The 22,925-nt window shown below is 34.2% G+C and overlaps 2 protein-coding genes across 8 annotated transcripts; one reads left to right on the top strand and one right to left on the bottom strand.

Annotated features, from left to right (window-relative positions):
- Positions 1 to 1,035: 1,035 nt before the first annotated feature.
- Positions 1,036 to 6,448, bottom strand: LOC128679048 (uncharacterized). Its single transcript, XM_053761001.2, has 2 exons — positions 6,295 to 6,448; positions 1,036 to 4,998 (listed from the first exon to the last, which is right to left on the bottom strand). The coding sequence occupies exon 2, from the start codon at positions 4,996 to 4,998 to the stop codon at positions 1,498 to 1,500; it is 3,501 nt and encodes a 1,166-aa protein (XP_053616976.1). The 5' UTR covers positions 6,295 to 6,448; the 3' UTR covers positions 1,036 to 1,497.
- A 2,366-nt stretch (positions 6,449 to 8,814) lies between these two features.
- LOC128679383 (mucin-17-like) lies at positions 8,815 to 22,925 on the top strand. 7 transcript variants are annotated; one of them, XM_053761573.2, is made up of 9 exons: positions 9,042 to 9,156; positions 9,896 to 9,995; positions 11,234 to 11,281; positions 11,757 to 11,819; positions 13,251 to 13,386; positions 14,304 to 14,458; positions 14,851 to 15,121; positions 15,890 to 16,009; positions 16,658 to 22,925. In XM_053761573.2, exons 4-9 carry the CDS (start codon positions 11,781 to 11,783, stop codon positions 17,032 to 17,034), a joined length of 1,098 nt encoding a protein of 365 aa, XP_053617548.1. In that variant the 5' UTR covers positions 9,042 to 9,156; positions 9,896 to 9,995; positions 11,234 to 11,281; positions 11,757 to 11,780; the 3' UTR covers positions 17,035 to 22,925. The 7 variants fall into 7 exon arrangements, with proteins under 7 accessions (XP_053617545.1, XP_053617543.1, XP_053617549.1 ...); XM_053761569.2 differs by having other exon boundaries at positions 11,732 to 11,819; XM_053761570.2 differs by lacking the exon at positions 9,896 to 9,995 and having other exon boundaries at positions 8,815 to 9,156; positions 11,732 to 11,819; positions 14,851 to 15,025.

Here is a 22,925-nt window from a genome sequence, read left to right as displayed (position 1 = left end):
AGTAACTAACTTTAAATCTTTATAGTAACTAACTTTAAAGCGACATTGTTCCAATCTATGAATTATCATACATTTTTTTTAAATTACTGAATGTGAGTGCTTGCGTATTTTTTGACTTACAATAACACCAAAATTCTAATAAGAAAAATTGTCCCATCACGCAGCCATAATCAAAGAATATAAACGAGGTAATCACGTGAGAAACCTTGAATGAAGTAACAACAGTGTGTTCTCTTACTAGGCACAGTCAGTCATTTCTAAGGAAAACGACCACACCGCACGGCGCCTGAACTAAAAGTGGTTAGGAGAGAGTCGTTACTATCACAGGAGTAGGGAATTGAAACTGATTCCTTACTCCTATGTTAAACACTGGTGGGGGTGACAACAGGTTACATTTTAGAGTACCATTTTGTAACATGTCCTGCAATTTTACTAACTATACGGTAGCTATAATCACAAATACTATAAAGTCCCTATGTTTGTTCTTCACCAAGCAGTGGCTTGGCAATGATTTTAACGTTACTCCTAAAATACCTAATAGAATACTAAGACATTTATGAATTATTTAGAAAAGGTGGAGAAAGTTAATGAAAACTTAGTTATGGTCATGGCACATGTGCACATGGCATTTATTTACCGAAATGGCAAACTGCTCCATTAATACAGGGTAGTTTTTTATTCACTGCACCAATATGCACGTACGTACGTACATCAACTTCCAAAAGAAATAAATCCCAACTTTATGCGAAAGTAAATTTGTTTGTTACCTCTTCACGTATTATCTACTGGACCGATTGTTATGAAATTTACACGTTTAATGATTGAACATACTTTATAAACTACAATATGTATTGTCTCTGTCATTTTTAAATATCATTAAGTGCGATAGTGCATGTTGTGCATGCAAAACGTGTTTTAGCTTAAAGTGTGTTTTAACTAATATGAATAACGGAGTATAAATCTTCTATTACTCAGGCAACTATTCCTAACTCTCGTGGTGCGCATTGTAGTTGTATGTACATGATTATATCTTAATAAACTCAAAATCAAAAATATTTATTGCGATAACTGTGTAGTTACAAAGTATAAGTAGTGTAGCGGGAGCCAGGTGATTATGCTCGACCTCCACAAAGGGAAGATCTTCCCGCCAGGCTAAGTGTTGCGCCTGGAGAACCGCACGGCTCCGACGGTGTTATGTAGGAGGTTGTATTTATTCTTCCAATCGAAAACGCACTGTCTGCGCGGTCTAGGCTTGTTAGCTTCTGGCAGTAAGTCGACCGTAGTGCCGTAGAGTCGTGGATCACTTGTATGGCTAGTTATTCGTCGCGTTTTGTCGGCTTTTGACTTCTGCGGCGTTGTGCATGTGGCGTGGTAGATGTCGCCACAGTAGGTACAACGACATATAGTTCTACAGTTTGCGCTTTCAGGCATGCAAAAATTATAGGATAAAATTATTCATAGGTATTGATAAAAATACTTAGCTGACCTTATGTCGAGTTAATCAAATGTTATGTTACTATGGTAGTGCATATTTACTTCAACAGATTTGTTCTCAAGAATGACATCTAATAAAGCTTTATTTTCGCTTTTTTGGTGAACTTTTATGTTATTACAAGATATACTTGAAAAATAAAGATTAAGCGCTACCAGATGTGCTGGTATGAAATTCTTATCATGGAGTAGGCTACGACAAAAACTGTTTCTGATACTTTTCTCCTGATCTTCAACAGATTCGAGCGATTTGTATACGTTATTAAAAGCTTGGGAAAACAAACTATAGATTAGTGGGAAATAGGTCTTGATATCCTCCTGTAAATAAATAATGCACACCTTCCCAAATTCACACGCTGCATTATTTAGCATTTCTTTTAAATCACCTTCCTTTATATTCTTCAAAATTTTTAACAAGGCGGTGAAAAGTTTCATTTCTGTGAGTAAAACGTAATTTTCAGAAATAGTCAATACCGCGCTGGATTCGTCGTGCAACTGTGAAAATAATTTCTCAGGAATGACCATTCCTTTCTGAATTGCCTTTACCAAACTTCGGCGTAGGAATAACTGTAGCCGCGGGATTAATGTTTTGTGACATGGCTTTTGAGAACATTTAATGAATGGCGTACATATCGTGGCGAATTTCTCATTTAGAATCTCTTCTGTGCTGCTAGTTAATAAAAATGTACTTAGCAACTCAATCTTAACATTTTTATGCAAAATTAGCTCATGTTTATCATTCAATTCTTCAATATATTCTAGCAAAAGTTTAGTTACAAATTTTGGACACATTGTATCTATAATGTTTCTCGCCGAAATGAGAATTTCTTTGATTGATCGTGTATATTTTAGCCTGTCGTCACCACTGGTAGAAGGCAACATTTTCTTTAAAAACATGTAGCTTCTTTCTGCGTATTGTGCTCTAACTATGACGGGGACTTCCTCGACTTTACCCAATACATCGTAAACTGCACTATCTTCTTCAAACGATAGACTGTCAACAATCGTTGTTAAAAATTTACAAAGTTGTTCAATTTTTTCATTGTCCTTTTCTTTACAGAGAAGTATAAAAGTGAGTTTAAATATAACTGCTCGAATACTCGCGTTTTTAGTTTTCTTCCATGTGTTGTCGAAGATATTGATGATATTTTCATGTGGTATCTTTGTTACAGCTAAACGTAAACCATGTTTTTGTAATGAAACCGGAGCATTAAATAATCTGGGTATATATTCCAATGTTTTTAGCTGGCTCAAGTTGTAGAATATTGCGAGAACGGACGGAAGTGCGTATTGGAGGTAGTCTCCTTTCGCATACAGTAATATAGAATCGGGAGGAGGTTGCGGCCGGGCGGTGTGCATGTTCTTAGCAATATTCCTTTGGATACTGATTGTGGAAGTATCTGCGTTTTCCCAATTTATTTCAGATCCTTCAGGAGCATATTGTTGAACAAAATCTAATAATTGATCACGTGGCAGAAGAGCAAATAGGCCACGTACCGGTGCTTTCGATCCATCATATTCTTTTAACATACTGATATATTTTTCCGCCCAATCTTTAGCTAACGTGTGACGCCAAAAAATTCTCATTTTTCTCAATAACCGACATAAAGAAACTTTGTCATTACGAGATAATTTGAGTATTTCACTTTCATTTCTTTTTAATAATCCAGGGTCGTGCTTCAAGGCATTTACACAAACTTCTTCCGAGGGATTCAGAATCACAGATTCTTCAAACATATATTTTTTCCACGATTTGTTTACATTATACAACGTGGAAAGATCAGTTTTCCAATCATTGTTTTTATGTTTTATTTGAATACACTCCTTGATGATGTTAAGGATGCTTGGATAATCAGCTAGGTTTTTCTGCCAGTCTTTTAAAGTTATCAAAATATCATACAACAAATCTATTTTATCTTTAAATTTCTTCTCGTCTTGAACTTTACAAGCGTTATATTTTTTTGTAGTGTAGTTGAATAAGTATATGAATAATTTGTCTTTTTCAGTTTGATCCATTTGATAACCGTATGCTTTCAAAGAATTGAATTCGAATTTTTTCTCAACGATTTCCGGGATATTTTCATTTCTAATAATATAATATACTATAATTGCTTCAATTATGATGTCTGGAATATCTATTGAATCTTTATAAACTTCCATACCTTTGAATATTTCATGTAAAATACCCCATGTACTTTCGTCATATTTATGAATAGGTATTTTGGATTGAAGGAAATCACGGACGAAATCTTCTTTATCTATTAACTTGTCATTAATATGTTTGTTTTTAAAATATTGTAGTATAGTTTTCCTATATACTGTATTACAGCCGGCAAAATCCAAGAGTGTTTTCAACATTGAGTTTCTCTCGTATTGCCGGGTTTCTTTTCGAATAGATTCTTTTATAAAAGCAAAAGCTTCGTCAAAAGGTGCAAATTTAAACCAAATGTAGTCGTTTTCTATATACGGTTTACACAACGAAAATAGTCTTGCCATTTTATTTACTTCCATATCTTCGGATGCGCCTATATCGATTGTACTGGTATGAATTTTATCAATAAATACTTCTTTGACAAATCTGAGTTGTTGATCTGTAGGCATTCGATATATAAAATGTTGCATAGAATCAGAATTAAAAATATAATATGTATCGTAGTATCTGTTGGTACGTGTGCATACTTCTGCCATTTTATATAAAACATCCTTTACATCCTCAGGCTTTAAACATTTTGCAAATGTTGGTCTGTGTATAATGCCTAAATATATTTTCAGTTTGTCGATCACTCTTTGAGCATTATTTTTCATGATTATTGCTGTGCCTTTATCTCCAAGACTCGGAATATCACGCCAATCGGTTTCTTCAATTAAATCCATGAATTGATCAGTATCTTTGTACAATATAAATAATGTGGACAGTAACGCTTGTCTGTGATTTTTCGTGTCCTTGTGTTTCATCAAAATTTTCCATATTGACGTAGACTTTTCGCTTAAGCGTTTGAAAAGATGAATTTCAATATCTTTCGCATGCTTTTCGACCTCTCGTTCCACGAAAGGTATTGAACAATTATGTAACCATTTCAGTGCAGTCTTGATGTTGTATTCGTTAGAGTAAAAAGCTTCTACTCGGCTTTCGTCTTTTAAATGCAATCTTATATGTTTCAGCAGTTTGTTTGCAGCTTTGGCTGTCATTTTGGGTAACAATTGAGTTTTTAAATACTCGGGGTTTATAATGTTTGCATATTTGTTATCGTTGATGATCCAAGTACTCTGTTTGATGGTTCTAGATACATACAGCATGTCTTCATCTGTCAATGCATTCAATATAAACCTGAGGTCTTGTTTCGCACAAGCAATATCTATATTCATTAGTTTTTCGATGTCTTCGCCTCGAATGTGTTCTGAAATGATCGGCGTCTCGGCGTCCATGGCATTCTGCACACATTCATTGTACAGCATTCTTTTCTGCCCCAAGTTAATTGGTATATCAGGATCTTTGTATTCAGACATCTAGAACGAAATATAAAAAAATTAGAATTATATTTATTTGGACGAATTAGAAAATCAAATTATGTTAATAATGTTTCTGTATAATTCTGTTTAGCATACTTATAGTTTAGATGAATTAACACACTAGATGGAACATAAATATTGCCGGAATAACAGTATAATAATAACAATAATAATGACAAGTACTTTCGTACCTTCACAAGGACATGCCTATCTAGATACTTCTTAGATTGACCTGGATCTTGAATGCTTAGGTATATACTTATATATGGCTCGAGGTGTGGTGGTGTTGATGTTTGAGCCCTAGGTAGGTATATCTATTCCAAATTTCAACAACATCCGCCCAGCGGTTTAGCCGTGAAACCAGAACAGACTTTAGAATGGATGTTTTTTTTGTAAAATTCTCGTTGAGTTACCTAGTAAAAATCCCATCACTTGGCCTCGAAGGTACTCAGGTTGTGTATGTAATATTTATTTATAGGTATTATCCATTTTAAATAATCTGTATTGTAAATGCGAAAAGTCTATCGCTCTGTTGGATGAATTTTCTGAGCGTTTTGACCGCCGTCATTACCCTTCTTCAAATTTCAATAAGATAAGAAACTTTGTACTACCCTAATTTAGAAATAATAATCTGTGTTGGGGGTAGTGTAAAATTTAAATAACATTTGATTTTTAAGATTTTAGAATGGTTCTTTATTTTGAAGGAGGATAATGACGGCGTTCAAAACGCTCGAAAAATTCACAGATAAGAACAATGTAAAATGTTCAAATGTTCAAATGTTCTTTTAAGTGTGCTATCAATCGCTGGATTAATTTTAGATAGACTCGAGGACAAACATGTGTTATTTTTTTCTTTAAAAATAACCACACAGTACCCAATAACCATTAACATGTTCTTAGCTGTTTAAGATCAGGACATTGTACAGTTGGTATAACTCGATAACCTGGATGTTTTGGAATTTAGGGAAAATAAAATAGACTTGGTACGTAGGTACATATCTAAACCATTGGTATCGAATTTCGCGCCACGGATACGGCACACATTTTACACGGTGTTATCAATTTAGCAAGTGTTTTTATTACTATTATACCTAAAACTATATCTACAATCTACATACATCATAAAGAAATTGTTAAGTTTTAGTAGTAATATCTAATTTTCATGGAATTAGTAGGTAAACGGAGTACCTACCTACTGATTCCAAGCTAATTTTACCACCGGCAGCATAAACGTATGACGTAAGCTTAATCTGACGCATAACTAGGATATAAAAAGCATTAAGTAGAAATTACCTTGATTTTCGTTGTTGTTCCTCTATTAGTTAGTTGACAAATATCTTTACAATTATGATTTATAGCAATTTTGAGCTAAAACTATCCGAAAAACCTGCGGGCGATAACGATTTAACACTACAATATGTATGAATCAACAACAGCCAGCCTGGCCAGCCAAGCCAAGGTCGCCGAATGAATTGAAGTAAAACGCTATGCCGCATTGTCATAGGAATTTGAGTCGTATCATGTCTACGTTACAAAGCACAGATTTGATTTCGAAGTAGAATAGATAAGAATGAATGATACTCGAATGACTGTTCGATCTGCTGCCATGGATTTAGTAAGTAGTAGTACCAAACTCCAACCGGAGTAGTTACTGAGTAATTTTCAATATTTTTGAAGATTTATGACTAAAATACCTACTTCGCAATCGTGTTGGGAGTTTAAAATAAAAAAGAAGGGATTTAGTCGATTATTGAATAGGCTTCAAAACACAAAATGTAAAAATACAAGACTAATTTGCGAAATGATTCAAGTCCATTTTAAAACACAACACCTTTATTTTTGAGATCACATTGTACTATTTGTTTCTTTAGCAGTTCTTTGTCATAGTACACTTTTAAGACTTCAGTTTTAGACCATAAGAAAACTGAGAAAACTGAAGGGCGGTTAACTAGTCCTGAATATAAATATAACAACACCAAAATAATGACAATAATAAAATGAATGAAAATAATAACACCATTTTAGGTTATGTTCTGCATTATTTGGTCAACTATGGTGATAAACTGATAAATTTTGACTGAAAGCCGTATGTATGATGTCCATATTTGCATAAGTCGTCAGGTGTGAAGTGTTCTGAGCATATTTTTGACCATTTACTGGCTCGAAAATTTTGCAGCGTGTAGCGGCTTCCCATAGTTTTCGAAGTTTTTTATCTTTTGGAAAACAATGTTTACCAATATTTCGGCACCCGAATTTATATTTTCACAAACGAATGCTTACATAATGAAAATATGAATAAAGTACTCTAACATAAACGTTTTCATCAACTTAGGAAAATTGATAAACAAAAGCATTGGCTTTTGTTTATCAACCAAACAGTGCTGCAGTCTGGCGGGATAAATGCGCAGTAATATTTCCTATTCCATGCCTGTTGCCAATACAACATATTTTTATTTTATTTAACTTACAATGTATGTAGGTATGTATGTATGTATGTTTGTTCGGGTGGAATCTTGCTACTCAATTTGAAGCAGATATCTTCAACCGATTGAACTGAAATTTTGTATATACACAATATACGATAAGCTGTGTGACGTAATTCCAAATTCCGATATGGCGAAATAGTTATTTTTAATGCATTTCTACAATATGAGTATCAAATGAAAGTGCTTGTTGTATTATGTTGATATTTCAGAATCTATTCATCCAATTTATGTGCTGTAAAGGACAAAAATTATCTTCGTGAAATTATGTCGCTCTCACTCTGTGTCACTGGGTTACAGAGAGCATCAGATATGCTCTCTGTAACCCAGTGCCCCTGGTACTTAAAACGGGTCACTGTTTTCAGTGGTACGCCGTGAAGAGCTACAGGTGGGAAATTGTAATCCTTATTTTATCATTTAAAAACTACAATCTCGCTCTTTATCAGCTTTCTGAGGCCTCTGATTTATGGGCTCAGCAGCACCCTGTCATCAGCGTAACTGATGTTGTTATATGAAATGTTGTCAATATAGCAGCCGATTCCGCTACTGCTGAGCTCCAATCAGACTATTTATGTATAGGTTGAATAGTGCAGGAGAAGACAGGCCTCCCTGCCTCACCCCGCACTCCAATCCGTACGCCTCAGAAAAAGCTCCAGTCCATCTCACCTGATTCTGTTGATTATCGTACCAATACTGAAACAGACTTACTAAATCTCTGAAAAAGTCTGTTTCGGTAGCCAGCTTCGTCCATAGTACTTCATATTCAAAAATATCAAAGGTGCTAGATAGATCTAGGAAATAGCCTATGAGAGGAGTATTTTGCTTAGTGTAGTAACGAACGACATGCCTAAGACAAGTATAGCGCTTTCTGTCGTTAGCCCCGGTCTGAAACCAAATTGTGCATCATACAGATGAATCCTGTAACTTTCTCTCAAGCAAGCCGTCCATCACTTTCGCTGTAGTTGTAGCCAGTGATATAAAATTTGTTTGTCTCTTTCCAAAATTTCGAAAAAATCTTTGATTCATGGCATGACGCCAGAATTTCCATTTTAATTTTTTATTCGTTGTCCTGACACCACTTTAGTTTATGTTTAAAATCTTTTTTACTTTTTAACATATTTTAATAATAGATTCCACTTCTGGGCTTTCCGTGTAAGATCCATAACTGAAAACAAAGTCGGGCAGCGCTGTGAAGTGGTATACATATTTATTCCACCCAAAACATTTGAATAGGCGTACCCTATTCAAAATTTATTTTATTGTTATTAAAATTTATATACCTATATATATTGTGGATATATCCAAAAATACTATGTTTGGTCTAAAAAGAGTTGTCAATCCTACTTATCGCTTAATCAACAAAAAGAAAAAATTATGACTTATCTTTCGGATTGCGTTGCTACGTTACTAGAGTGTTTGAATTTGCCAAGAGCAATACATTATGTATTGTAAAACGTTTTACTAAAATAAAGACTACACGGGCCTTGTAAATTGTCTCGATTCAAGCCGAAATATACAAAAACATGAGTAATAACCCTCCTTTGCCTGATGATGATTATGATACCAAAGATTTCGTTTGGAACCTCACTTATGCTTTTGGAACTATATTCATAATTGGACCGTTACTGGTGGGGAAGGTGCCATATATCGTAGTTCCCGAAGCCGACCGTGCGTATGTATAAATTTTAATTCGATTATTACCAACCCAATCAATGCGCATGCCTATATGTACATAGGTAGGTGTATCTTATCAATACTATAGGCACTATACTGCCCTGCTAAGCGCAAAAGCGGTATGTAAAAATATCGAAAATAGGATTTTTACACCATTGGATAGCTTAGACAAATACCTACGCATCTAATGAACTAAGCCTTTTGGCGGTATTTTGTTTAAAACATATGAAATAAAAAGCGGCCAAGTGCGAGTCGGACTTCCCATGAAGGGTTCCGTAGCCGCAAGTAACATAACATAAAAGTTGTGTTGTTGTTGTTTTAAGAATTTAGTTATTGATAAGTAAACATTATAAAAGGTACCCAAATGATATTGCGGTTTACGAGTTATGACGTATAAAAAAGAAACTACTTATTAGATCTCGTTCAAACCAATTTTCGGTGGTTTACATAGTAATGTGCATCATATATATTTTTATTGAGTTTTATCATTCTCTTATTTTAGAAGTTACAGGAGGGAGGGGAGGGGACACATTTTACCACTTTGGAAGTGTCTCTTAGTTTAGAAAAAAAAATATATTAGATACCTCAATATCATTTTGGAAGACCTATCCACACGTATGGGCTTGAGTTGTAAGTATGGGGACCCCAAAATTTATTATTATTTTTTTGTATTTTTGTGTAAAATCTTAATGCGGTTCACAGAATACATCTACTTACCAAGTTTCAATTTCTTATAGTTTCGGAAAAAAGTGGCTGTGACCTACAGATGGACAGACAGACAAACATGACAAATCTAGATGGGTTCCGTTTTTGTCATTTGGCTACGGAAAACGTTAAGTTTTCTCTGTCAGATTTCCCAAAAATTGCTAGGGATGTTGGAGGTATATCAATATTACGTACCTAGCTAATCAGCCGCACCTATATTATATCTGATTACCGCCAAACATTTTTTAAAATTCGATAGCATTTAATTACTAAAACTGAAAGCAATTCGAAAATCGAAAAAACGTTTTTTTTTAAATACAATTTTATGTTATTATAATCTGAATAAATTAAAGTCTTGAGAAATATTACCGATTGTTTTTTTTTTCTTTGATATAGAAAATTCATATTTTTGTATAGAAACTTGTACGAGATGGGCTAAACCAAAGGCGGTAAATAAAAATTTAATCCTTTATCTACTTAGCCAATTTCAGTATGTCATGAAAAATGTACTTCGACTTATATTTTTATTATTCTACCCGTGTACCAAATTTCTTAACAATCGGTCCAGTAGATTTTGCGTGAAAGAGTAACAAACAAACATACATACATACACACATTCTCACAAACTTTCGCATTTATAATATTAGTAGGAAGTAGGATTATTCACTAATCATCTGCCTAATCATGACGATGACAACGTCGTTATGACGTTATCATATTGTGTTGGGAGATATTCGGTAATGGGATGTCGAGGAAATACCTAGCGAAAAAAATGGAAAAATGAAATGTACTATTAGGCAACAATGCGTTACAAGCAAATATTTATCGAATGTGTTATTGACAACACTGGTCAGGATTTATTAAAGTCTAAGGCGTCACTCCACCTACCACACCTACATGTAGCGTTTCCTTCTCCGGAAGCAAGTCGGGTCTATGAAAACTACTATATACTTACTTATTATGAGTCAGATTTAGAAAATTCAGCTGTGACTTTACAATAGGCCGCCTGCCTGACGTCAGTCCTCTTGGAAATCATTACACATAGTTACTAACTAAATATAGGTTGTTTATTTATTTAGATAATAACTAACTTCATTATTACTGCCGACGTGGGTTCTGGAAGAATCTCCTTAGCACTTAGGCTTGCAATTTATTTTTCCCTTCGGCGATTCTCATCCTGTGAACACTGAGCATAAAGCGTAGCTATTTCCATGCCTTCAGTTAAGCCTAGGAAAAACTAATTCGGCCTCAAATCTTTAGGATTATTTAATCAATGCCATGATTACATAAATAACTGAATAGGTTTTTTAATTCTATGCGTTTTAGGGGAAAAAATCAAAGTAAATTTTTAATACGTTAATTTGTTGCAGTTTGTACAGAATCTGCATAATGCAAACAGCTTTAATCATGTGGATAGTGTGAGTATAGTAATTCTACATTGTTCTCTATGGTGATTGAGTATGATGATGTAATGGTGCGAACACCTGCTGGTAAGTATAAGTTATGTAACAGTTTATCTTCTGTTACAATTTATTAAAAGAACGTTTACCTTTAAAAAAAAAACATTTCTTGTTTTTCTTTTAAGGCCAGCCTCAATTACGATTTTTTGAAAACGTTCTGTCTTTAAAGTGATATGTGAACCATAGGATTGAAATATTGAAGCAGGAAATATTTATGTTTAAATTATAACCAATCTCCGTGATCCCATCACCAGATCTGGACGTAGTGGCTATGGTAGTATAGTACCTACCCTTTCACATAGAAAAATACTTTTCCAAGTATGTAGCCGTTTTCGCGTAATCAAGTATATGTATATATATATATAGGAGCCGCAGGAGAAAACTATATATATATTTGCATTGTTATAGATGGGTCACCGTGTATTGTTCACAGTGCCATCCCATATCTGGTCCTATAATGTCGAATACAACCCTCACTTGGATCAGTTATGCTTGGGTACGTATTTACGGCATGATTATAAAAGCTCACTTCAACCCTAGTGGCCAGCACCTCTGAGGTGCCTCTGTGATTTCGCAAACTTAGTATGTGAATTTGGATGTATGAAAGGACATAGAATAAGTGGGTGGAGCCGCGGTGAAAAAAGTAGTAAGTAAATACGTTATTATATATTAGCTGACGCCCGTGACTTAGTTCGCGTGGCCGAACAATTGTTGGTACCTAAGGAGTCAAAATTAAAAGTTATGAGGTTTCAAAAATACGACGAAATGTTTCGAGAAAAGGTAGGTAGTGCCCTTGCTCTTCGCTTGGTCGTCTTGTCGGGAGCAGTGCCGTGCACCCTGATTAGAGATATTAAAAAAATATAGTTCTAGCTCTTGCTCGCGGCTTCGCCCGCATTAATTTTTCGGGTTGAAAGTCTCTATGTCCTTCTCCTTACTTCAAACTACAAGTATGCAAAATTTCAAGAACATTGGTTGAGTTGATAGAGCGTGAAGAGGTAACAAACAAACAAACTTACTTTTGCATTTATAATATTATAGTTAGGATATATAATATTTGGTGTCTTTCCTTCGGGCGCCAATATAAAAATACCTGAAGAATTACTCACCCTGGAGTGGAGATAGCCACATAAAGGGATAAGTACAGTTTCACCGGCGCCACTCCCAGTGAGAATCTCGGCTTCAATTAAATTCTTATACTTCAACTTTTGTTAAGGTGTCATTTCTTTATTTACTGTAGTTTAGCTGGCCCATCATGGGTCTGCATCAGGTGTTCTAGATGTTCGATTTTTATTCCTCAACAGAAAATGCTCATCAGATTGAACAACTTTTGTTAGGGCGTCATTTATATATTTCCTATATTATAGCTGGACCATCATGGGTCTGCATCAGGTGTTCTAGATGTTCGATTTTTATTCCTCAACAGAAAATGCTCATCAGATTGAACAACTTTTGTTAGAGCGTCATTTATATATTTCCTATAGTATAGCTGGACCATCATGGGTCTGCATCAGGTGTTCTAGATCTTCGATTTTTATACCTCAACAGAAAATGCTCATCAGAGTGAACAATTTCTGTTAAGCGTCATTTTTATATTTCCTATAGTTTAGATGGACCATCATGGTTCTCCATCAGGTGTTTCAGTTTTCAAAATAATTTATACCCTATATGTTGCCCATGCTTAATACCTATATAACAAAAACGTTTCATTCGATTCCGTCCAATACTTTCAGAGATAAACGTGGTCACTCATACCGATAGACAGACAAGAAAATATTTCTGCTTTCTATTATTCTTTTTAAGTGTCCCTCTATCCATTTCAGTCAAAATTACTATAGGTATAGTATAGATTTGGTTGGTATATAATCCATGACTTTTTGCTTTTTGGAAGTAGTTTTCTTTTTTACTTCTTTTTATTTTATTTTTTCAGGGTAACAGTGAATCAGTCCAAGGTATAACTCTACCTACCACCACCAGCACCACCTCCACCACCACAACCACCGAATATCCTATTAGCACTACTACTAGCACCACAACGACTACCGAATCCAGCCTAGTCCTACACAGTAAGTGTTATCCCACAAAAAACATTTTCATGTAAAAATGTTGCCATGACGAGTCTAGTTTGCTTCACAAACTCAACACAACTTTAGTCAAAATGTATGAAAAAGTGGTTAGATCTCTTTGGCTCGTCTTGGCAGGCGACTCCTTGCCCTCAGATTATTTATTGATCGATTACTCGTAAGCCTGTAAAGGCTACAAAGTAATGATTACTCATCTTTACAATCTTTTTAGGGTTCCGTAGCCAAATGGCAAAAACGGAACCCTTATAGATTCGTCATGTCTGTCTGTCTGTCCGTCCGTCCGTCCGTATGTCACAGCCACTTTTTTCCGAAACTAGAAGAACTATGTTGTTGAAACTTGGTAAGTAGATGTATTATGTGAACCGTATTAAGAGTTTATACAAAAAAAAAACAATAAATTTTGGGGTTCCCATACTTAGAACTGAAACTCAATTTTTTTTATCAACCCCATACGTGTGGATAGGTCTTCCAAAATGATATTGAGGTATCTAATATATATTTTTTTCTAAACTGAATAGTGAGTGAAACTGAGAATAGCGAGTGATACTTCCAAAGTGGTAAAATGTGTCCCCCCCCCTCCTGTAATTTCTAAAATAAGAGAATGATAAAACTCGAAAAAAAAAACTATGTAAACTTCCACCGAAAATTGGTTTGAAGGACATCTAGTAAGTTAATCGCAATTTACTTTTCATTCAATCAACGCAAATATAAAAATATACAAAAATCGATGGACATCTTTTTGTTATGTTACTTGCTGCTACGGAACCCTTCATGGGCGAGTCCGACGCGCACTTGGCCGCTTTTTTATTTTTTGTTTCACCTGTCTGTAATCTAATCTTGCAAGTTCACCAATTTCCGCTTGTCTTGTACTATAAAACATGTTAATTATTTTTTTACAGATTTTGTTCAAAATAAAAATCAGGCGTTAAGACTTAAGATGCAAAAATCTTATCTGACCAGTTTCGAATTTGAAATTAAAACACCATGCACATTGCTACATATAATCATAACAGAAGACAATAGCATATCAACATCAACCGGGAAATCAGTTCAAGTGAGTATTTTAAAATATACTTACATTTTTCATTATTTCTGACAATTTTAGGCACCTGTTCGACCGCTACCACCGCCCCGCGCCCTCGCAGATGGCAATACGAGACTATAGCATATGGCAATCGTAGAATATAGACAAGAAAAGTTTTAAAGCGCCGTTTTCACTGGAGCGAATTAGAAGACGGACGGGAAGTCTTTTTATTTTCGCGTGTGTTATTGCTAAAACTGGAGTCAGATTTCGTTAATGTCTCCTAAAGGCATCTGACATGACTACGACTATTTACTGATATTTCGTTGCAAGTGGCAAGTATAGTGTTGGTAGGAGAGCGGCGTAAAAACTTTGTTATTGTGCAAGTTGGCCTAGTATTAATATATGCAATATATCTTTTCCAGTTTTATTTGAGAAGATTTTTTCTAACAACATTTGAATTTGATAATGGAAATAGCATTAGTCCACCTAAAATGTCACAAAATATTGAACCAGCATTTGAAGTTAACACCTATAGAAGATTTGTAATAAATTGTAACAAACAGGGTGAAGTGAGTTTCACTTACATACATTCAAATGGTACGAGATATTTCATGGATAAGGGCGGTAAAGGCATTCATTGCAAGTATATTACGATAATAAAACCTAACAATTGGGTGATGTGGAATTTTTATGGTAAATAATGAAATGTTAATTGATTGTACAATGTATATAGTTATCTCAAGGTAATGATGAGAGTGAACAGTCAACTTTGACATTTACTTTAATCTGCGCTCCGCTGACGTTTCGGAAAAATGGCGTACTTTGCGTTTTTCTACGCATGTCAAAGTTGATTGGTACTCTCGCACTTACTCTTGGTATCTCCCACTTTTAGTTACTGTATTTTTATGGTATTCGATAGGGTACCATCGTAAGGATTAAATCTCTGATAAGTAAAGGTTAATTTAACAAAACGGATACCAAGAAAATCGGACAAACATAGTTACTATCTAAGTCATAGGTAAAAGAATAATATATAGGTATATCTAAGTAGTTGTATCACAAGATGAAAAAACATACAACAAAGAGAATCGTGAAAGTGTCCGTTTGTGTCTGTTTGAACATTTTTTTTGTAAATTAGCGTCATTTTCGAAGTGAGACTTTGGAAATTTTAGATTTGAATTTGTACTTAGTAAATTATGTTAGTAAACAATAATAATGCATTAATTGGATTTGAGTAAAAGTTATAAATAAGATAATTTTGAAAAAGACGCCATTTTATTTGTTTTTTAAAATGCTTTTGTTTGTATGCTATTATCAATATCTTTCAAAACTTTACAAGTTATGAATAAAATCGGGATGAATATTCAATACTCCTGCAAAACTCGCTATGTTGCCCGGCAATTCTCTTTCAAACAGCTCTATGTTACTTTAATTATTTATTTAATTTGCTTACGATTACAGGAGGAGTTACACATATTGATGACTTATCACTCTTGAAGAGCATGGTAATTGAGGAACTGCTGGAATACTTTGAAAGTAGCGCAACCGAAGCAGTAGATGTATATATTAACGACAACAATAGTAAGTTATGTATCTGAACTTGAAGTACAGTCTGTCAAGAAAGTGAACACAATGGATTTTTAACGAACTACATTTTCTTGCCATTGCAATATCAAATAGTCAAGATTGGTTGATAAACACCGAATGTTGCCAGCCAACAGGAGTCAGCGTCCTCATTTACTTTCATCACTTTCTTGACAGACTTGTATACCTATAGTTACTTAAAGTTATGGCGGATTTAAAAGTGTCGATACTGCGAGAAAAAGCCTTGAATTAAATTTAGAAAAAGTGACTCGTTTTGGTGTAAGTATTATTTTTAGGAAAGGGAAAGTCCCCTTGTACTTAATCACTTTGACTTTTCTGTTTTTTCAAGTTTTCATTAGTTTTTAGCCCAGTTATAATTAAGAGTTCTAGGAAAATGTTAGGGTGGATCAAATCTTGCTCGTTAGTTTTTAATCGAGCTTATTAATTATTGTTCATCGATACATTTAATTACGTAATTAGGTATTTAACAAATAAAAAAGCAGCTAAATGTTATTAGTATTTTTTATACAAATATTGTAGGTGCACAGTTTCCGCGCACAAAAATGGAACACTTGATTACCGAGAGATTTTCTAGTCCAATTTTCCCGTTACCTGTTCATTAATTTTACTTATATTTGTTTCCAGGTACAGGTAAAGAAATTCGTACAGGTACAGAAATAGCAACGGGGACAGCAACAGTAACAGGAATAGGTACAGGTAGTGGAACAGCAATTGGAACAGAAAGAGACAAAGAAAACGAAAGAGAAAAAGGACAAGGAACAGAAATAGAAACAGAAAAAGTAACAGAAAAAGAAACAGAAAAAGAAACAGAAAAAGAAACAGAAAAAGAAACAGAAAAAGAAACAGAAAAAGAAACTGAAAAAGAAACTGAAAAAGAAACAGAAAAAGAAACAGAAAAAGAAACAGAAAAAGAAACTGAAAAAGAAACAGGTACAGATATACCTACAAGTACAGTTACATTGGAGACAATAAACGATAATGTATTGTTTTACACGGAGTGACGAAAATGCAGTCGATGACTTGGTGTCCTGTGACTTTTGAGGGGTATTCCAGTCGCGAATTAGAATACGACAATCAGCCGGACACCTTCTTATTATGAACTCAGATATATTATTTACGAAAAGTTGAAGAAGAAACTATTGGTAATTAATATATTTTATTTAAGTATTTGTATGTTAATAAAAAAATACTTTAAGCTAAAAATATGTTTTGTCTCTTTGTGTCAATTTCAAATATTGTAAAGTACGATAATGACAAAACTTATTTTAGTTTAAAGTATGTTTTAACTTTTTATACCTTAAAAGTTGTTTTTATCTGTAACAGTATTTTGCAAACTAAGCTTTATAGACAACTCGTCCTTTCACTAATCCGGTTGCTAAGAATTCCAACAAGTGCTGGTTCAATTGTGCGTAGGACTGCATTCGAAGGTAGGTGCTGACTGGTGCCAACAGACTGCTGATGCCAATCTATCTACGTCTAAAGTACAGGAAAGTGCATGTCAATTCAACCTACTCCAATCTCTATGCGTCGGCAATAGACATTTTGCAGTGAATTTCGGTTAATGTGTTGTTGAGTGTACTTTTACTTATTCCATGGTTAAGGTATATTTTAAACTAGGTAGGTACTTAACATAATAAATGGGTGTTGAACACAATAAAGACATGCCGCAAACAAAACTTAGGCATTTCTGGCTATTATGTTTCATTAGTTGGTTAATCCACAACGCCTGACTGACACCCTTGTCTGACATTGTGTTGATGTTGTATAGAAGGAAATTGAGGAATTGTGCGCAATTCCCATTAAAATTTTGCTTTTTTCAGCTGTATTTTTTACTGGCTGTATTTTTACTGGCTGGCTACCCGTAGCTCCGTCTGCGGTAACTATTTATGGTCTCCTGTTATTAAATATGTCTATTTCATCAAAATCGGTCTAGTGGCTTAGTGTGATAAACAGACTTTTGCATTTAGAGTATTAAGCATGGAGTTTTTATTCAAGGAATTGATAGATTACTTAGAAAATCTATTTGAAATAATTGTATAGATTATCTTAACTACTTAGTAATTAATTTCATATCTGTCCTATCAAATATGAGGTATTAATTTCCTGTGAATTGTATAAAATGGCTTCTTAACACTATTTTAATAACGCTGTCTTTTATCAAACCCAGTTGCAGTTTGTTGAAATGCGATTCTTTTTTCGAAATTTGACGCTCAAGGTATAACTTTACAGCTTTTCTTAATTTAAAATCTATGTCCAAATTAATGAACTCGTAGAGTGTAGGTCTACAATTCTACCACCTTGTGACCACTACGGTTGTCGACTGGTCTCTAGATAGTGGCATTTGAATATAGTAGCTATTCCTCGGGTTACTGCCAACTTGACAGACTTTTAATAACTGTAATCAATTAGCTTATCAATTGTGTTAATCGAAATACTACCTATTAAGTTTGACACCGTTTCGAAGGGCACATGAGACATTTATTAATGGATGTTATTATAACAACTTATCTAAGCAAAGAACATGCATTAGGTGTGTTGCCTGTGTGTCAAGCGGAAGTAATTGTATAATAATTTGGGTAAAAAATATAATGCATATTTCTACAAACACGATAATCAAATGTCACTTAAATTGATTAGTTATAATAATTACTATTTTTTGTTGCCTGATTAGAACTCTTTAACTCTAAAATTGTGATGTCACGTGATAGGATATTATGTATATACAATATATATATATATATGTTTTTGATTACATTTCTATATATATTCCCCAATGACAAAGAAAATTGCCCTATTGAAGGTCGTCCCTATCATCCCTAGCACAGACGAGAACTGCGATCCATTATACACACACATACATGTAAATACTACTCGTATCCTACTAATATCATAAATGCGAAAGTTTGTGATGATGTTTGTGTGTATCTGGACGTGTTATGAAATTTGGTAAATATGATTTTTGCTGGGCTGCATTTTTCTCGACCTTCAATAGGTCAAATGGTTGAAAAATATAAATAGGACACCCAATCCCAACTAATATTATAAATGGGAAAGCAAGTTTGTTTGTTTGTTAACTCTTCACGCATTGTCTACTGGACCGATTGTTATAAAATTTGGTACACGGGTAGAATATAACCTGGAATAACACATAGGGTACTTTTTATCCCGAAATTCCAACCGGAGCGAAGCCCCGGTGTGGAGCTAATCTATTTCATAAATTTATTTCTGATGTGTATTCACAGACATTCAATATTTACAAGATAAATGTGTGTTTATTAAATATATCCTCAGTACCAGGTAGTGTATCGAGTGTTTCAATGTTACAATTGGAAACTTTACAATTACATTTTGTAACAACATTTTGATAATGATCTCAGGGTTATGTCTAATTTTATTACCAAAATTTTGAGAATCATATTAGATTCAACGTTATCTATAAATCTAATCTTTACAATATTTCCTAAAATATGTTACATAGCATCTAGGTATTTTTAAAGCTTATAAATTTAATATAAGTTAAATTAGAAAATGATTAATTTAGGATAATAATTATATTTTGTAAGCGATACGGAAATATTTTAGTCGATATTTACATTAACTAAAACATCTTTAACCGTAATGTTAAAATATTCTAACAGATCTGTTTTACCTGTGTTATTTAAACAAAAAGTATTACTCCAATGTCAATGACGTGTCAGTGTGCGAACGCAATAAGAACATCCACACAATGCAAATATTCTTAGACAATACTTCTAATTGGTTCCGCATTTCTGATGTCTGATTTATTTATATAGATGTAAACCAATTAACATTTTAACATCAACCTAACTGACATTGACAGCACATCAACCTAAACAAAATCATTGCGAATTACCCCTATTACCATTTCATAGAGCTCCATAGATGGTAACTTGATGTGCAGTTGACTGTAAGAGGACCACGCCAAATCCTTTCGTGGATAAATTTAAAAGTCGAGTTTTACGCGATCCATTTACCATTTACCCGAAGTCCAGGGACTTCGGGGCTTCGCATCTCCGAATGTATCCGGGAACACGGGAGGATGAGAGCGAGAGAAAAGTACTTAATATATTTTCGTAATGCGCATACGCATTCAGTGTGCACCGGCCTTTAGCTTTAATGCTGTCGTTTCAGATATTCGGTTCACTGAATTCATGTTTTCGCACAGATTACTTACTTTCAAACTGCGTAAAATTTTGAAAATCCAATTTCGAGATGGAAGGGATTTAGCCCAAAATATCTCTCTTTCACTGGGATCCACTCTCTGGATCAAAATTCGACCTCACTTATGTCGATTAGAATAAGTGAGGTCGAATTTTAGAGATCCAATGGACACTAAACTGATTACTGTGATTTAATTTATAGGCATTTCTGTAGCGTGTGCCGCGGTCTAATGCCCATGATTCTGCAACCAATTAAAATTAGTATAATTATACCAATTAGTCAAAATCGATGTTATCAAAATTCACATTCGCTTCCTCTTCTAATTTTGTAGCCAAATATTGCTCATCGATTGATGATATATATGCCATATGACCGTTGTAAATGGATTGAAATAATATATACCTAGAGGATTTATGCTTTATTATATGCTGTAATGTGGCTATAATATTATTATTATTTTTTAGATTACAATAGATAAATAGTTAATTACAAAATGTTAAACATGTTCATGATAGCTATGTGTTCTATATTTTAAACTAGATTTTGTCCGAGGCTTCGCCTGCGTAAATTTATGTGCGAAAGCGGAACAGACATGATTTTCATACAAATTTTCACCCCATTATAGAAATTTGGGGGTTGATTTTGAAAATTCCATCAAAATCGGTCCAGTGGTTCAGCCGTGCGCTTTCACGGCAAAGAGTCAGACAGACAGATTTTCGCATTTATAATATTAGTATGGAATAAATTCGTTTATGTAGGTAGGTATGGTTGAATGAATGCATTAATATCGGTTGTTAGTAATCAACAAAAATCTTGCTCAATAGACAATACGCAAGTTACGATGATAGATAACTATAGGTATATACAAGTAGGTACTTAGGTAAGTACTGGTGGACCACACCCACCTGTCCTTACTTAGGTACAGTCGAGTACATACGTGCTTTCTATCACTAAAATATAAATTAAAGAGACGAATAAAATTATAGCAATATGTCGGCCATTAATCAACCTTCCTCACCAGTCAAAAAAATCCTCAAAATCCGTTGGGTAGATTTAAAGGACAGACAAACAGATAGCCGGAAGCGACTTCGTTTTATACTATGTAATGGTAATGATTGTATTCTATCAAATGTAACTATGGGTCCGCCTGAAATAAATGATTACTATATAAAAAAAAAAAATAAATCAAAAGATATACGTACGTATAGTACAAAAAGCTGCGCCCCAGGGAAGTTGCATCTCCATGTAAATTTCGGAATAAAAAGTACCCTATGTGTTATTAGGTTATTTCTAGTATAGTCTATACTATTTCTAGTTACAACCAGGTTATATTCTACTCGTGTATCAAATTTAATAATAATTGGTCGATTTTGCGTGAAATAGTAACAGACATCTGTATGTTTATTACTCTTTCACGCAAAATGCGAAAGTTTGTGAGGATGTACCTATGGTGCATGTACACACATACGTGCTCACAAACTTTCACATAATATTGGGATTACTTCTTGAAAATACTTAAAAGAGTAAACGTCAAGCTAAATAAGTTGATACATAAATTAGTGTGATTGCATTTATTCATTAAATCTTTCAAACTGTCAAGATATCGATGAAAATTGTAACTTTAATCGAACGTTTAATGATACCTCTAGTTATGGTGCGTGTAACGTAAATATATTACTTAAATTCTCATTTAATCGGCCAATTTGTTCTATAAGTTATTCAATGAATACTCGTGGCAATTTTCATTATTATCGTTTTTTAATAGAGAGAGCCCCTAGGTTTTAATTTTGAGTCGTGCGTTGTCAAAACATCATATAACTTTTATTAAGTTTAAATGCCCAAATTGTAATTGAATACACTCTGCAGTGAGGGAATCGGTCGGTTTCTCATTTTACATGCCTTTCGGCAAAAAAAACTGTTGCCAGATATGAAATTTTAACAGTGTTGGGTACGGTTCTTAGGAAATCTAATAAAAAGAGAAACTACACACTACACACCATACTTTGAGTCTGAATTCAAATAACTTTGTGTTGGACTGTACTTTGACTTCTTTATATAAAACACAAAGCATTGTTGTATTGTAGTTATTGGCACAAACGTTATCGAAGTTGCGCTTACGCAACTCAGCGACAGTCCACTTTCGCAGCTATCCTTGTTACCTGGCCTAGCAACTGGGGCCGATCTCCTCGGTTATGTATTAGGTATAAATAATGTTACGGCTAAACCCCGAAGTGTGGCTGCGCCATTTAGCAAAAGTAGCAAATTAAAAAAAAAACATTTGGCTTCCAGTCCCATAAAGTCCTAATGTCGCAAACAACACCCCATAATTATTTTTCAATAATATCTCCTATGTACAGACATATCCCACTTACAATTTTATTATATGTATAGATAGATAAATCATTTTTACATACATTGCTTATTAGTAAAGTACGGCAAAAGCCGGTAGTCCGGTAGCTGGTAGTATGATATGACGGACATGGGTTCGCCGCTGGTATTGCATCAAATGCACTTGCTGCATGCTGCGTGTTACCCCACAATAAATTACTAAATGGACCCTTGTCTGGTAACCTCGTTTTACCGTAAGGCGGCCCGCACCTTCGCTACCGTCAACTTCACTTTTAGTTTAAATTCATTGGGAATTATAACAAATTTTTATATAGTTATGTAAATGTATACTTTAGTTAAGTTACATTCCAAAATTAATTTT

This window comes from Plodia interpunctella, chromosome 21 (assembly GCF_027563975.2).
Source record: "Plodia interpunctella isolate USDA-ARS_2022_Savannah chromosome 21, ilPloInte3.2, whole genome shotgun sequence".
NCBI classification, from domain to species: domain Eukaryota; kingdom Metazoa; phylum Arthropoda; class Insecta; order Lepidoptera; family Pyralidae; genus Plodia; species Plodia interpunctella.
This window is presented reverse-complemented; position numbering and strand designations above follow the sequence as displayed.